Genomic DNA, 17380 nt, shown 5'->3' with positions numbered 1-17380 from the left:
CGGCATGTCGCGTGGGGGCACAACGAGTGATGTCAAGATTTAAACGTCATGTCGTCTTATTGAAGTGAAAAATGGGGCAAAAATGGATAAAAATTGCGGTGAGCGTGGATCGAACACGCGACCTTCAGATCTTCAGTCTGACGCTCTCCCAACTGAGCTATCCCCGCTTGGTTGATAAAGTTGCTAACTTAGTTTTGAAATCGATGTTTCACTCTCCCCAACCGCTTCCACATTATTTTGTGTGTTCCCGTTTTGTTCCTCATCTCTCGGTTGCTCTGTTTTTTTTAATCTCTGTGAGACAGAGGCACACGGAAACGGAGATGGGGACGAGCATGTCTTTCAAGGAAGAGTTCCTTTTCGGTCTGTTTCCAATTCTTTATTGGGTTCTCTTCTAAATCTTCTATCTCCTGGTTTTGTGTGTGTATTCATTCTGTCTGAAAAGATTCTTTCTTTCTTTCTTTGGAATCCACTTGCAGAGCAGAGATACGAGGAATCACGTGACATCCTCGCCAAGTACCCCGACCGAGTTCCCGTATGTATAGGGCCCAACATATAGAATGTTTTTTCTTTTGTTTTTTTCCAGCTTCTTAAGGGGTGGATATTTATGGATTACTCGTTGCAGGTAATTGTGGAAAGGAATTCAAAAAGTGATCTTCCTGAGATGGAAAAGAAAAAGTAAGTCAAGTTGATGAGTTTCTTGCATTGAACAATGAGTTTATTTGAATGCACTCTTCATAATAAATCTCCTTGTCAAAATATTTGCCTATCTAAAGTCCTTATCTGGCTCTTGCTTTGTTGTGAAAGAAAAAAAGGACCTTTCTTTCTCATTCTGCTATCTGGGTATCTCAAATCCTTTGCCCTGTTTCCATGACTGGGTTTTATTGATTCTCAACTTTCAGTATTCTGCAATGTTAAATCACCATTTATCCCAAAAAATTATTTTCTGTATTTAGTTTAGCATCTTTGTGAAAGATATTTATTTTCTCTTTGGTGATAGATACCTTGTTCCTCGAGAGATGTCTGTGGGGCAGTTCATTCACATTTTGAGCAGCAGACTTCATCTGGACCCTGGAAAAGCTCTCTTTGTATTTGTGAAGAATACCTTACCTCAAACCGGTATATTTGCCATTGAATCCTGTCTTGCTTGTCTTGAGTTGATTTTATTGCAAGAAGTCTTTTCTGTGTTTATGTTCTGATTTGCTCTCTTATAACTTTGATCTGCAGGTACTTTGATGGACTCTGTTTATGGATCTTTCAAGGATGAGGATGGATTTCTATACATGTGTTACAGCACAGAGAAAACCTTCGGTTATGCTACAAACCATATATGTTTTGGGATATAGCTCTACAGCCTCTACATCATCATCTATCTTCTAAATTTTATTAGCATGTAATGTAAGAATGAAAAAAGTTAAATTCTATGCACACTAAACTTTTTGACGCTTAGGAGCTGCCATTGTCTTTTCATGTGTTTTCCTGGGAAACTTCTAGTCAGTCATCTTTAAAAAAGAATCATTTTTTATTTCTAGTTGTATTGCTTCATTTGCATAACCCTAGCATTTTAGAGTGCGTTTGGTTCCATTAAGAAAAATGAATAACTTTTATTAAGAATGGAAGAGGTACATTTCACACAAGCAAGGTTGTATTCTTATAGAAATCCATGGGATCTCCAAACTAGTTACCATAGATTTAGTATAGTTTTGCTGCTGCTGTACAGCAAATTAGTTACTGTGCTTGCTTTTTAACTTTCTGGCTTGCTGTGTTTGAAGGCAACACCAAAATAATTTACTAAGTAGGCTTAAATACCTTGCCTTGTTATCAAATAGCTACCTTGGTTTGCAAAAATATTACATATAGTACATGTGGACATCTTATAAATGTAGTTGTTGTTTCTATCCATGTTTTGTTCAAGAACTTAAAACGGTTTGTCACGTTAAGTCCTCTCAGCATTATTTTAACTTCTAAAAAATTATAAATAAAAAGTAAAAAAAAAAAAAAAAAATGGTGGTGGGGAGATCCAGCCTCCACCCACCGGCAGGGGATCTCCCCCTTGGGTGTGGAAGTCTCTCCACCCACCTACAGGGATGGGATGCCTCCCTGTGTGGTGGGTGGCAGGGTGCATCCCCTCCCCACCTTTTTTTTTGAACTTATTTTTTATTTTTTTATTTTAAAATAATATTAATGTAACACAAGGGACAACCGGATAAGTAATTGTCACCAATAAGTTTGACATGACGAACTGTTGAGTTTTTAGACGAAAAATGGATAAAAGTATTAATTGTGTTTATAAGATGTTCACATGTACCATCTTGTGATATTTTTGAAAGTCGATGCGGCTATTTGATAAAGAGGCAAAGCACAACTGCCAAAAAAAAAAAACCGTTGTGCCATAATAAATATGATTTAAGCCTTCTTATGTGCGAAAAGTATGTTATTGAGAAAGAAGTGTGTTTCTCAGTAAGCAATTTGACCGGCCATAGTGATCTCATTTAGACAGTTGAGTAGTAATATGACACAAGCAGCGTGTGTTTTCAATAGTGATCTCATTTATAACTAAGCGAATTTTGTCATTGCCAAAATCTGGCTTTGGAAATGTAGGAAAAGACTCCACCGGAGCTCCTCTCGTCTTGGCCTTTGTTCGCTCTATCACAACACTGTGGTGTGGTATTGTGCTGACAAGGTATACCCAGGAAAGAAGTTTAGTAAATACACACTTTTCGGTGACCTGTTTAAGCTAATTGTGCAAAGTTCGGGGAACTTCCATTGACGCCCGCCGGATACATGACAAAGAACCTCTGGCCAAAAATTAAAATTCAACAATATAGATTGATGAAAAAATGCAATCCAATTTTCCATGCCGTTAGTTTGAAACTAATTGCACTTATTCCAGTCAAGAGCTTTATGCTCGTGATCTTTCAGATTTCCATTCAAAAAATTGCACTTATTCCAGTCGAGAGCAAGGATCGCAATTGCATTCATTTTATTATAATTTTAGAAATTAAATAGAAGTTGACTATACATCAAAATATGTTCAAGTTAAAAGACAGGAATGTCGAGGCATATTGTAGACTTCAACCTTTGCAGTATATATATTCAAAAAAGTGTCGTATATGAACATTTGTGGTAATCAAGATCAAAAATCAAAACTCCCCCTTTCAGGCAACATTCTTGTCTTTCAAAAATACCATGCCACAAAATCATATAGCCTTAAATGGCTAAACTAGACAATCCAACTCAACTTGAAAAAGACATGACAATCAAGGCAAGAAATAGAATCCTTTTCTTTTGTTTGCCAGATCAATTGTAATTCTGATACTTGTGATTCTTGTACTTCACAGAAACTACTACTGGAATTCAGAGTTTTTAGGCTCTCCTGGAAAAACTGCTTAGGAGAAGAGTTTATGGCCTCCACCACTTCGCCAAACACCTCGCATAGGCAACCCTCCATTGGGGTTCTGGTTACCATCGAACCTCTCATCAGTTGCTTCCGGATCTGAATCATGATTTGTATTTTTGGAATCTAAAAGTGATGCCACGGATCCATCACCCAATCGAGCTCTGAGGAACTTTGGAGTCTTCTTTCGTTGCTTACTCCCTCCACCACCATCCCCTATATTTTGATCAGATACACTACCAGCTGATAGGGAATCGTTCTGACCCCTCGGCTTAATTAAGGGCTGACTACCAGTATTATTTAGATCCACACGCTGCTGCTCATCCATCAATATGCTCGATTGGCCTTTGGAAGCACGGTACCCTTCCCTAGATAACAACTCCTGTTCTTCAGAGGGCTTGTAGCTCGACTGCAGTTGTTGTACGGTGCTTAAAAAGTTATTTGCTAATCTATCCTTTGAATTACTGTCTTCAGCAGCTACAGACTTCCCTTTACCTTTTCTAGGGCCTTTGCTGTCTTTCAGGCGGGCATTGCCAGTGCCCCAACCATTAGCTTGTGAAACATTGCTCCTCAAACTAGCATTATAGGTCTCAACAAGATCTTTCTGTTTCCGCGGATCAGGACAGAGCCGAGCCATCTCAAGAATGAGATGTGACAAGCCAAATCGCCGCACATAATCCAGATATCTTCCAGTGTCAATTAAACCCTGGCGAAATTGTCCAGATATGTCTTTAAAAGCAGTGAATTTGTCTTCGTCAAATTCAAGACCAGCACGGATCCTTTCCACCAAAGACCTGTTTGCAGTCTGAACATCTTCCACATTTAACAGAGCCTGGCTACTTGAGGGCATTTTGTGCATTTGTGCTGCAGAAACTGGAGGGAAATCAGAAATTGAAGGTTCCACTGACCCACTCTCCACAAGATCTGGGGCTGATGCAGAGTGGCTGATCCGACCAGTGTTGCCCAAGTCCCTTGAAGAGCCAACAGATAGAAGTGCATGAGTTGGCCGAGCCTGAGCCATACTCGCAAAACTAGATGCTGCTGGTCCCTTACCAGTGGCCATTTTAGGTTGCCCAGAACTACGTGACATTACAGGTGCTGAATTTGTTGTAGGTCTAGATTGGTTTGAAGCACTTGACGGCAGCAGTGGTCCCCGACTTGCTGCTGGCCAAGCCTGAGCTGAATTAACAACAGTCACATTTCTTTGGCGGCGGAGATGTGCTGCCATAGAGTTGGCGGGAAAACCTTCTGAGTCTTGTTTTGGTTTTCGTTGATTCTTTTTGGGTGCCATGGGGAGGGGTGGAAAGGAAGACTCTTCCAAAGGAGCATTGCTTGCCCTTCCCAAGGCTTGACGGTACCTCGAAGATGATTCAGAATCTGTTGCAGCTAATGATTCAAATGGCTGAATGATTGGATCAATATCACTTGCATCCCCAGGATCAGGAGTAAATTGCAGACTGGATGATGAAGATGGATCATGAAATGTACGATCTGCATTCGCTGTCTCCAAACTTGCTTCAATGGCCATAGCAAGTTGATTTTCAGAAGAATCAAGTTGAAATGTCCGTCCTCTTCCACGACGACGATCTTGTTCATTATTTCGTCGATATCGAAAGCTAGTTGGTATCTGTGAGGGAAAAAAAAAATCAACAAAGAAAATAGCCCGAGAAATAGAACTGTTAAAAAAATATTAGTTTAAACAAAAAGCAGCAATACATGATTTCATGATCCAAGATCGGAAAGAAGAAATTAGATAAAATGAAGGCAGGCTAACAAGATTTTACATGCCTGCAGAGCAGCATTACGCTGCGAACGTGACATTCGTCCTCCATGTTCAAGAGCATTGTGTCTCTGGAACACAAACAAAAAAAAAAAGAAGCAAACAGTCAATACATGGCATAACTCCAGAATACTACAATTAATAACCTACAGTAATACAGTTAAACCATGAGTCATGAAAATTCAAAATAAAGAACAGGAACACATGCACACTACATTCATATGCTATATACTATCACCTTCAAGTCTGCTTCAGATAGAAATACGATAAACTTTTTGGCAAGGCAGGCCTCATCTTCACACAAGAAATGCTCTTGACGGAAGTGGATCTGAAACAGAAAACAGAGAGTTGTTTGACAAATACTCTCAGCTAAAAAAAGATGAAATGTGGACTTCAAAAAGTTATTGTAGATCTTTGTAATTTTGTTACTAAAAGAAGGGAAAGAAAGTACAAGTATCTTGCCTCTAGGTCATCATAATTCTTATAATACTCATAGTGTCCTGGATGCCGCCTGTGTTCAGCAGAGTGAAAAATCATGAACACTACTAGTCTTTATTGCAATCAAAGCAGAGGGTTGTGCTTCTATATAGCAGATTGCTTCTTTACCTTTGGCATATATGACAGGTGTAATGTTCAGTAGACATATGTGAGTACAGTTCATTCTCCCCATAGAATGGAGTTTTGCAAAATTCACACATAGGATGCCCTGCAAAACCACCTCTTTCACTCTCACTTCCATCCACCTCGGTGTCCCCTGTGCTTATATGCTGATTCAATTGTGCCCTAGTATATAGCTTTTGTTCACAAATAAATACCTGCATCACACAAACAAAGCTAGTGAGGTCCTCATGCAAATCATAAAAGAAGAGAACTTTTGTCACCAAGAATCATACAAGAAGTCAGGCATATGCATTTCACCTTCCTTCCCTCCAAACAAAGACTGCACATAACCAACTTATGTTGATGGAATAAATGACCCTTCAACTGTTCAATGTTCCTAATATTTGCTCGACGCTTTGAGCCATCCTGTGGTTGCCCCTCCATTTTATCACATACACTGCATGAAAGCTTGCACATTGCCTTGATCATCTTGTAGTGGTCCATGTCATCAAAAAATGCTTGTGTATCCTCATGGTACCAGTATGATCCCACTTTACCCTCCCTTACTTTCGATGGCAAGACTGAAAAGTCATTAATCATTCTTGTATAATCTCCTAAGGCCTGCAACAACGCAGAAGCATATGGATTTAAAATTAATCGATCAACGGTATAAACAGGGGAATAATAATAATCAAAAGGGGCAAAGAGTACCAATTCAAGCTCAGTCTAGATGTCTAGAAATATTTTAACACTTCCAATAATTATTAAACATCAATGTAAAATCATAAATACTAATGAAAACCTCCCAACCCCCATAATACTTTCAATAGTGCAATCTTTAGAACTTCGCCGATTAGCACATATCTAAACATGCATAAAGCTTTCAGAATCCCAAAACTATGACCCTTTAATGATTAACTATAGAAAGCAAGACCAATGAACTTCAGGAAGCCTCTTGCATCATGAAATGAACCGAACTCATAAGAAACCAAACTGAACACATTGCACAGAAGTGCAGAAAAAAGTACGAAAGCTATGCTTAAAAAGGCTGCAAACTTTTTCATTGAGCAATAACTTCATAACTGAGTCACTATAGTTAACACACAACGCATGCGCAATGCAACTAACCATCCTAACCATCCTGCCTTGGCAGTAACACACACACACACACACACACACACACACATATATATATATGCCTGGTTGTATATTTGACAAGCAAATAAGAAGAAAATTGTCCCAGAAAGCTGAAGAGTTCAATTCCAAACAATTGAATCAAAACAGCTAATTGACGGCAACCAAAAAGACAGCGAACTAAATTCTACACAGTATTTTCCATCTAGCCGCAGCACACACCCAAATTCTAATTCAGCCACATACCTAAGGGATACTAACCTATATCAAAATTGAAGCACAAACCAATTGAAAAAAAAAAACGTTAAATACCCTCAATCGAAACCAAAATCAGCACCTAGCATAAGAAAATCGAAAAATGGCAGAAATTATGAGATTAGAATATAAAGGAAGAGCGGAAGTTGAAACCTTGGTGACGAAAACGACGTCGGACTGGGTCTTGCATATGCAGCAACTGCGATCTTCGCAGATGAAGCGGAGGCGAGCGACGCAGGTGGAGCAGACCTCCCGGTGGCCGCAGGGGCCGTAGGCCACCCATTCAAGAGACTCGGCACACACAGCACAGCTATCGTCCATGGCTTCCTGTGTATTTCTCTGTCTCTGTTTGTTGATTGAGACTGAGAATGAGAAAGAAAACCCTAGGAGAAGGGAGAAAGGGAGAAAGCGGAGATGAAGAGGAAGATCTATCGACGGTTCTGAAAAGGCGAAGAGGGGATGCCAATAAATTGTTGTTAATATAGTACGCTTAAGGTAAAGGAAAAAAGGCCAAAAATTTTTTTTGACTTTTCTTAATTTACGATATATTTATAGGTTCCGCCAAGGGATTTGATTGGCAGAGATAGGTCCAAACAAGTTTGAGGATTGTGCATTGATTTTGATGATGCTCTAAAGGGTTTTTGAATAGAGGATTACCAAAACCACTTTGGTGATGCAATTTAGGGTTGGTTTGGGAGCGTGTTTTTTAAAAATTAATTTGTGTTTTTAAATTAAATTGCAATTTTTTAGGGTTTGGGATTGTGAAAATTTAAAATCGTGGAAAAATTCGCGATTTCTATAAGCTGACTAGATGATACTTATTTGAAAATGTGCGAATTTAAACCAAAATCACGATTTCCCTTAAAACAATGTTTAGCGCAATATTTACTTATTTGGCCATGAAACCGTAATTATATGCTAATGTTATCCAAACACTTAATTGATAAAAAAAATGTACTTATTAACATATTTTACCAAACGCCTATGCGATTTTAAAGACTTAATTTTTAAAATCACATTTATTGAAATCACACTCCCAAACGAGCCATTAGTAAAAGTGACTAAAATTCTCAATTTTCAGTCTCACGGCCCTTCACCATTTTAACTCAGAATAAATTGTGAGTGAATAGTACTCGCTATCTTTGAAAAATAATTTAGTGAGTACTATTCACTCACCAAATGAATAAAAAATAATATAAATTTTCTCTCTCCTTCCATATTCGTTGAAAAAGTAAAAAACAAATAAAAAATAATATAAATTTTCTCTCTCCTTCCATATTCGTTGAAAAAGTAAAAAACAAATATAAAGAAGCATTTGAAAAAGAATATTTAAATAGAATAATGAAAGTTTATAATTAAAATAGAGAGACTACTAAGTATGCTTTAAAAAAGTTGGTAGTTAAAATAAAGTAAAGTGTACTTTTAATTATTTTGGTGAGTAAAATTTGTTAAGGCTGCTAGAAATGCATATATGATTTGAGAAAAAGAATATACTAAAGAAAGATCTACAAGGCTCTCTTTTCCTTTTCCTTTCCTTTTCCTTTCTTTCTACAAGGCTCTCTTTTCCTTCCTTTCCTTTTCCTTTTCCTTTCTTTCTACAAGGCTCTCTTTTCCTTTTCCTTTCTTTCTTTCTTTTTTTTTTTTTTTTTTTTTTTTGGTCTGATATTAGCTGAGAAATTTTAGGGGTATCAAGTCTTTAATCGATGCCAAGATAATATAGAGCTTATTCATTGATACTTGTAGCATTTTTCTTTATTAATTATTTTGATTATTTTCAATGAATAAGTTTCACATTATCTTAATACTCATCTCTTCGTAAAAGATTTGATAGCCCTAATATTATATTAGCCACCCCTCTTCACTAACATTAGAGACTTTGTAGTGGTTTGACCCACCTCTAGTCATTGGGGTGATTTAGCCACCTTCAATTGTTGGAGGGGTGACCGAACCACCCCAAAGCCTTGGGGTGGTTTGCCTACCCCCAATTTGGCGAAAGGAGGTGACATATGAGACGTGTTCCACAATAATTAGTATTAGTCTGGCATATTAGTAGATTCTCTTACCATCGATGTTTGAAATCCTAAAAAAGTTCAAAAGTTTGTGTTGTCCAACCCACTGGGCCGCATCCTTCAGTTGCCCAGTGGGTATTTAATATGTATGACCCAGCTCCGATTGAACGAGGGAGAGAGAGAGAGAGAGAGAGAGAGAGGTAAGAGAGTAGTAGTGACAGAAGAAAGGAAATGAGAAGCTCAAAGAAAAGCTTAATTAGAGGTATAATTAATTTCTTTTTACTCCCATTTCAATTTCCTTGGATTTGTGAATGAAGTGATTGTGTTGATTGAATGGAAGTATTGTGGTGGTTGTTGCGTTGTTGAAATATGGTAAGAGAAAAGTATAGAAAAATAGCTAGGGTTTTCATAAAAATGAATAATTTTTACGGTAAAAAATTGGGTTTTTGAGATGCATGTGTATTATATAATAGGGTAAAAGTTCACATATTCCTCTCAAATTACCACTCAATTGACAATGTTCTCTCCAAACTTTCAATTGTAACAATGTCCCCCCAAACTATCATAACATTGTCAATGTTCTCCAATGACGAAACTACCCTTAATAAAATAAAAACAAAAAATATTAAAACTTCTAAAAAAAAAACCTAAAAATATAAAGAAAATATAAAATCCAAGGGGTGAAAATTAAAAAAAAAAATTATAAAAATATAATATATTTTTTTTAAGTTTGTTTAAATAGAAATTTCGGTTTTAAAAAAATTAAAAATTTTCGTTTTTAAAAAAAAATCGTTTTTAAAAAAAAAATCATTTTTTTAAATAAAATTTCTGTTTAAAAAAATAAGGGAAATTATATATAAAATCCTTAGGTAAACGCGCTTTTTTAAAAAACTCCCTGGGTATTTTTTTTTGGAAATTTAGTCCCTGGGTAACTCGAAATTGCAAGAAAACTCCCTACCGTCAATTTTTGTTAACTTCTGTTAGTCTACTCAAAACTCACCGTTTTATCTGATTAAAATATTATTTTTTTTATTAATTTAATTTAAAAAATTCAATCTAAAAAAAAAAAAAAAAAAAAAAAAAATTTGAGTGCTCCTGCCTTGGCTGCTGCTGCTGCAACCGGTCAGCCGATGGGTACGGAAAGTGGACAAGCCCAGCTAGTAGAAGCGGCCTCGCCCATCAGCAGCCGGCCTCCTGCCTCGGCCGCTGTGAATTTGGATGAACTGATGCCTCTACAGGGCGGGACTGCAGATGAGGATGCACTTGCCGCCGCTGCGGGGGAGGGAGGAGCTATTGGCGGCGGGAATCGGTGGCCTCGTCAAGAGACTCTAGCTCTTCTCAGAATTAGGTCCGAGATGGACGCTGTCTTCCGTGACGCTACCCTCAAAGGTCCCCTCTGGGAAGATGTTTCTAGGTAATAATTATAATTCAACCCCTTCCTTCCTTCCTTCCTTCCTTTCATTTCCAAAAGAATTCTACAATAATTAAACAAAGGAAAAAAGAAAAAAAGAAAAGAAAAAAAAAACTCCTTTTTCTTTATTAGAACGCATTGTCCTCCTCCAAAACCAAAGCTTACATACAAAGCTTTAATTTGGTGAGCAAGCAGGTATTCCACTCAAGATCTCTCTCACGCACGCACTCTCATTCCCCGCACAAAAACGCACATGGCTTCTTATCACTTTGCCCTCACGATTCACGAGCTAGCTGGGCATCCTTGTCTCTTTTCTTCTTTTTATGTAATTTTCAAAACGCCCCAGATCCGCTGCATGTCTTCCAGCCAATCCCCTTATACACAGAAACAGTGAACTTTCCTTTTATCCCCCCCCCCCCCTAGAGAGAAAGAAAAATCAATTTATATTACTATATTCAATCCCGAGAAGAATTCTTCTTGCTTTTATATAATTTTAGTCTTAAAAATCGGACCCTATTAGAAAAGAAAAGAAAAAAGAGAAACACAAGTACTTTTCTCTCTCTCTCTCTCTCTCTTGCTTTCTTTATGTAGCTAGCTAGCACTTTTTTGGTTAATTTCCTGAACTCGTCGAGATATATGATTTTTTACCACCTGAAATTGTGATAAGTGTTGAGTGAATCTATTTATACAAAGCAAAATTCGGGGTGGTGGCAGGAAGCTAGCGGAGTTGGGGTACAAACGGAGTGCCAAGAAATGCAAGGAAAAATTTGAGAACGTCCACAAGTATTACAAGCGAACAAAGGAAGGCCGAGCTGGTCGTCAAGATGGGAAAAGCTACAAATTCTTCAGCGAGCTTGAGGCTCTCCATAGCTCAGCTGCCAGTAGCAGCGCCACCGGCAATAACGCTTCAGCGTCCTTCCTAGTGCCGCCCGCGACAACTACTATCATCAACCCAGTGATTTCTCCTGTTTCCACTGGGATCGGCATCGGCAGCTTTATCAGCAACGCCATGCCAATCTCCTCTATCAGAATTCCCCAAGCCCCTCCTGGTGTCGGAATGTTTCCTCCTGATCCGAGTGCGGCAGTTATTGCACCAGCTGCCGTGTCTGGATCCGTCACAACTCCTGCAGCAGCAGCGCCCCCGCCAACAGGTATCAGCTTCTCATCGAATAGCTCCTCGTCTTCTCCGGGCTCCGATGATGAGGAGGAGAGCCTAGAAGGGGAGCCATCTAACGTAGGTAGCAGCCGCAAGCGTAAACGGGGGTCATCAAGAGCCGGCAGCGGTTCTGGCACCCGTAGGATGATGGAGTTTTTCGAGAATCTAATGAAACAGGTAATGTACAAACAAGAAGTGATGCAGCAAAGATTTCTAGAGGTAATAGAGAAGAGAGACCAAGACAGGATGATAAGAGAAGAAGCTTGGAAGAGGCAAGAGATGGCTAGGCTGGCCCGCGAGCACGAGCTCATGGCTCAGGACCGGGCCATCTCTGCTTCTAGGGATGCCGCTATAGTTGCTTTTCTACAAAAAATTACTGGCCAAACCGTCCAATTACCTACCCCTACTACTGTAACCAATATTCCTGCTGCCCCACCACCGACTGTGCCAGCGGCTCCAACGCCGCCACCACCACCGCCACCGTCACAACAACATCATCATTATCAACAACAGGTCCACCAACGTTCTCCTCAAAATGCTCAAGTAGTAATGGCCATCCCAGAACAACAGGTACCCCCACAGGATACGAGTGGTGGAAAGGGGTGGCCGCGAGCCACCCCAAGCCACCCCTCAAATTTTTTTTTTTTTTTTTTTTAGATTGAATTTTTTAAATTAAATTAATAAAAAAAATAATATTTTAATCAGATAAAACGGTGAGTTTTGAGTAGACTAACGGAAGTTAACAAAAATTGACGGTAGGGAGTTTTCTTGCAATTTCGAGTTACCCAGGGACTAAATTTCCAAAAAAAAATACCCAGGGAGTTTTTTAAAAAAGCGCGTTTACCTAAGGATTTTATATATAATTTCCCAAAAAATAAATAAATATTTCAGTTTTTTTTTTTAAAAAAAAAAAATCATTTAAAATAAATAAATCGTTTTTTAATTGAAATTTTTATTTTTTAAAAATAATTATATATATATTTTAATTTATAGGGGTATTTTTGTCTTATTGAGAAATCTATAGGGACTTTTTTTTTTTTTTTTTTTTTTTTAATCTTTTTACTAGCCTTGAGGGATATTGACAATATTTTGGTAGTTTAGATGAAACATTGTCACAATTGAAAGTTTGAAAGAGACATTGTCAATTAGATAGTAGTTTGAGGGGGGTATGTGAGACTTTTTCCTATATAATATTATATGGTGTAAAAGAAGGTTTTGGAGTATGAAAGATCATGTTTGAGTCATTTTTTGCGTTAGGGTGCAATTCTTACATGTTGCCGTTCAAATGGTACTAGTTGCGTTTGAACGAGACAGTACTCGAGAGCATCGATCAAAGTTGTGTTCAAACAAACATTCAAACAAGCCAAGTCGAAAAAGCCTCATCCAAAACTACATTCGCAGTTCGTTTGAACGAGACTATCTAGATTTGAAAAATTAGGACTTTTTAGGGGAAAAAATTGTTTAGGGTTTTGAGAAATGTTATAACTAGTGAACATATATAACATAATGCAGACGAACACACGGTGCAGATTTAACCGTATTTGTGTATGGTTTTAATTATGATTATTAGCCCTGCAATTTAAGTATTTGATGTACGCCAATATGTATGTCACTATGATTTACATGTTTTACAAGAAAATGAAAGGTTTTAAAGAAAATTAAGTGTCAGAGATGAAATGAAAGGACTAGTTTTATAAAGAATAAAAGTTTGATGATAAATGAAAAATTTTAAATAGCCCAGAATTCGGTGGGAGAATATATCTTAATCTGATGACTCATGACTCTCTCTCTCTATATACATATATTCATTTCAGAGCACAAGAGTGAGTCAAAATTTTAGTTTTAGTTTTTTTTTTTTTTTTTTTTTTGTATTCCCTTCACGATGCTGCTGCCTCGCACCTGCCTTATTTCTTGTGGAATTGGGATTAAGATTCTATGCCATGCGGCCCATGCATGCTTATATTGTGAACAAAGCCCAAGCCCTCTCTGTTATATATGCTTAGTTTCTGCCTACACTCAAGTCATTGACCTGCTAATAATCACGGCCATCTATATATATATATAAAATGATTTGGAGGATTTATAAATATATTTACATGAGGAATACTTTAAAGTATAAAGATATAAATATATTAATTTGAGGTATTGATAAACATATACATATGGGGTACTTTAAAATATATCAACACATAAAGTTTCAGGTTTTTCATATATATATATATACTTTAAGTTCTTCCGTACAAATATACTATCATCTATATATATATATATATATATATATATATAAGGGAGTACTAGGAAATAGAATCATTTCTAAAATTGTATTGGAAAGCATACTTAAAGACCTAAATAAGTTCATTCTTAATTGATTAGTAAGCCAACTCAAAATAGTAATAGAGTGCTCTTCTGTGACATGTATGAGGGTAGTAACGTGTCTATTTTTCCTTTAGGAGATTAGTTAACAGTCAGAGGAATTTCTTAACTGTTGTCAAGAGGTAAGTGAATTTACTATCCCTTCCAGAAAAAATTATCATGCCATGCTATTTATGATATTCTGTTTCAAATTACAAATGATCATTTTGTTTATACTATGAAATTATGCTGCATGCATGATAAGTTTGAGAAAAAAAAATGTTATTAAAATAATGATGCTTATAAGAAATTTTGAGAAAATTATGATAAACCCTCTTACATGATGCTCTACGATGTATCAAAAGAAGTACAAATAGAGTACAAGTGATGAGGAAAGAATGTTATAAAGCAAGGGCACATGTAGGGAAGAGTGTATTTTTGGCCCCAAGAGAAAAAAGAGCGAAGCTCGGTACCGATGTTAAGGATGGAGGTGCAACCGCTGAAGGAGAATCTGCCAGAAGTTGTTTTCATCATACTTTTGCCATACTGAGTGCACCTAGAGTTAATCGACTGGCCAAGGGGACGGGGCTGCGGCCACAGTATCCCATCCCAGGTCGCAAGGACCGCGCAACCCTAGTATACGCGGGTAACAGTATACATGGGCCCTAGTATGAGATAAAGACAAGCAGTAATTTTATTGATGAAAATATATTTTATGTGCTTTATGTTTTTTCTTAAAAATATACTAGGAACATGTGTAGTTATGAGTTCCAATTTTCAAAACGGGACAAGAAGTAAAACTGCTTATGGTTGTGGATTTCACTTACTGGGCCCCATTTGGGCTCATCAGTTTTATTTCTTGTTTCAGGTGGTAATCAAGTTGCATTAGGAGGTCGGAATGGGGGCGGGCATATTTAGGATTCCTTGTGATTTCATATTAGTCAAGTTAATAAGTGTGTTGGCACAGTTTTCTTTGAGAGATTGACGAATCTATTTTAATAAGGACCACTATTATCCTTTGTCAATTTAACAATGCTAGTATAAAATGAATGCATGAAACTCTAGAATATCACGTCTGTAAAATAAACTGAAATATATATGCTTAACAATGATATGTCTCACAAACGATAATAATGTTCCTTGTTAAAATAAATTCATCAATCTCTGAAAGAAAATTGTGCCAATGCACTTATTAACTTGATTAATATGAAATCACATGAAATTTCCCAGTATATTTTTAAGAAAACAGAAAGCACATAAAATATATTATTATCAATAAAATTGTTGATAAACTTTATCTCATACTAGGGCCCATGTATACTGTTACCCTTGTATACTAGGGTTGTGCGGTCCTTGTGACTTGGGATGAGAAATTGTGGCCGCAACCTCGTCCTCTGGCCAGCCGATTAACTTTGGGTGCACTCAGCATGGCAAAAAAACTATGATGGAACCACCTTCTGGCAAAGCCTCTTTCAGCGGTTGCGCCTCCATCCTTAGCATCGGTACCAAGTTTCTCTCTTGTTTATTTTAGGGCAAAAAATACACTCATCCCTACATGTGCCCTCATTTTATAACACTTTTTTCTCATCTCTTGTACTTCTCTAGGTATATCTTAGGGCAACATGTAGGATGATTTATTATCATTTTCTCAAAATTCTCTTGATAAACATCACTATTTTCGCAATGTTTCTTTTTTTCTTAAACTTGTCATGCATGCAGCATAATTCCATAATATAAACAAAATAATCATTTACAGTTTGAAACAAAATTGCATAAATAACATGACATGATAATTTTTCTGGAAGGGATAGTAAATTCACTTACCTTTTGACTACAGTAAAAATTTTCTCTAACTGCTAAATAATCTCTCGAAAGAAATACAGACACGTTACTACCCTCATACATGTCACAGTAAAACATTATATTATTATTATGAATTGGCTTGCTAATCAATTGATAATGAACTTACTTAGGTATTTAGGTATGTTTTCCCATAAAATTTTCAGAACTTATTTTATTTAATAGTACTCCTTTATATACGTACCTTAAGTTCTTCCGTATATATATATATACCTTAAACTCTACCATCCATATATAAATATACACGTGGGATACTATATATAATTATATGTGTACAAATATATGTATATACGAAAAACCTGCAACTTTATATGTGTTGATATATTTTAAAGTAATATATATATATATATATATATATATATAGAGGGTGCAATATGTATGCATGGCACTTGATAATAGTTTGTTCCCACAAGAGTCAAAGTAGGTGTGATATATAAATGGTTGCACGTGAGGAGTAAAAAGAAGCAATTCTCTCTTTCCCAATATATATATATATATATATCACACCTACTTTGACTTTTGTGGGAACAAACTATTATCAAGTGCCATGCATGCATGCATGCATATATATATATATATATATATATATATGGCTGCACGTGAGGAGTAAAAAGAAGCAATTCTCTCTTTCCCACTACAAGACATAACGGCCACCAACGCAAAAATACTGAAATTTTGACCCACTTGTGCTTTTATTATTACTATTATTTATACTTTACTATTTTATTATTATTATTAATTCGTCTATTTTCATTATTAACTTAAGTTAACCCCTTTTAAAAAATTTATGAGTCAACTAAAAATACCTTAAAGGAACTTAGGATTGTCACAAGTGTGTCCCCAAGAAATTATTTGCACTCATTATAAAGTGTTGAACTTTGGACCTTGAAGGGAGTAGACCTCAAGACCAAGGCTTCCACCACTTGAGTTAAGTGAGAGAATACGCTTGAAGGCCTAGTGTTAAGTGGTGAAGCACGTACGGTTAACAACCTTGTTAGGTGAGGAGTACGCCTAACGACTCAATATTAAGTGGGAGAGTACGCTTAATAAAACTATAAATTAAACTAGTAATGTATAAGGAATATATTTGAAATTATGAATATGTATCATGAGCATGTTTTGATTTCGATAATGTTTTTCATTATTATTTGCTAAGAAAATTAATTGAATATGTATACTATGATATGAACATTGGAAAAGATTTTTAATATGTCAGACAGTTGATTTTTTTTTTTAACTTATCGTCCATTCCTAAGAAGATAAATATTATACACATTTTTATTCTCATATTATATGGCTGCAGTTGAAGAACGGTAACTTTTTTCTCATTCTTAATCAATATAACGAAAATAAAATCTTATTACAAATTTGTAGTCATTAAGCTAGCTGTTAGTCTGGCCCTCAGATTTTGGTCTTAATTACAACCTTG

General features: G+C 36.6%; 3 protein-coding genes and 1 non-coding gene across 4 annotated transcripts in view; 2 read left to right on the top strand and 2 right to left on the bottom strand.

Moving 5' to 3' along the window:
* Positions 1-94: 94 nt before the first annotated feature.
* TRNAF-GAA (transfer RNA phenylalanine (anticodon GAA)) lies at positions 95-167 on the bottom strand. Its single transcript has one exon. It is a non-coding gene; the product is annotated as a tRNA-Phe (tRNA).
* Positions 168-284: 117 nt separating this feature from the next.
* Positions 285-1506, top strand: LOC132172421 (autophagy-related protein 8i-like). The gene is made up of 5 exons (XM_059583920.1): positions 285-360; positions 477-532; positions 623-675; positions 998-1116; positions 1225-1506. The coding sequence occupies exons 1-5, from the start codon at positions 321-323 to the stop codon at positions 1341-1343; spliced, it is 387 nt and encodes a 128-aa protein (XP_059439903.1). The 5' UTR covers positions 285-320; the 3' UTR covers positions 1344-1506.
* A 1556-nt stretch (positions 1507-3062) lies between these two features.
* LOC132172420 (uncharacterized) lies at positions 3063-7605 on the bottom strand. The gene is made up of 7 exons (XM_059583919.1): positions 7317-7605; positions 6093-6395; positions 5781-5989; positions 5637-5685; positions 5413-5502; positions 5183-5245; positions 3063-5021 (listed from the first exon to the last, which is right to left on the bottom strand). Exons 1-7 carry the CDS (start codon positions 7482-7484, stop codon positions 3387-3389), a joined length of 2517 nt encoding a protein of 838 aa, XP_059439902.1. The 5' UTR covers positions 7485-7605; the 3' UTR covers positions 3063-3386.
* Positions 7606-10265: 2660 nt separating this feature from the next.
* LOC132169188 (trihelix transcription factor GTL1-like) overlaps positions 10266-17380 on the top strand; it is a 14969-nt gene continuing 7854 nt past the window's right edge. The window contains exons 1-2 of the mRNA XM_059580259.1: positions 10266-10586; positions 11298-12341. Of these exons, the coding sequence (XP_059436242.1) occupies positions 10303-10586; positions 11298-12341 (1328 nt within the window). The 5' untranslated portion in view covers positions 10266-10302. The remainder of the gene's footprint in view (positions 10587-11297; positions 12342-17380) is intronic.

This window comes from Corylus avellana, chromosome ca2 (assembly GCF_901000735.1).
Source record: "Corylus avellana chromosome ca2, CavTom2PMs-1.0".
In the NCBI taxonomy this organism is placed as follows: Eukaryota; Viridiplantae; Streptophyta; class Magnoliopsida; order Fagales; family Betulaceae; genus Corylus; species Corylus avellana.
The sequence above is the reverse complement of the archived record's forward strand: the minus strand, read 5'-3'. Positions and strand labels throughout refer to the sequence as shown.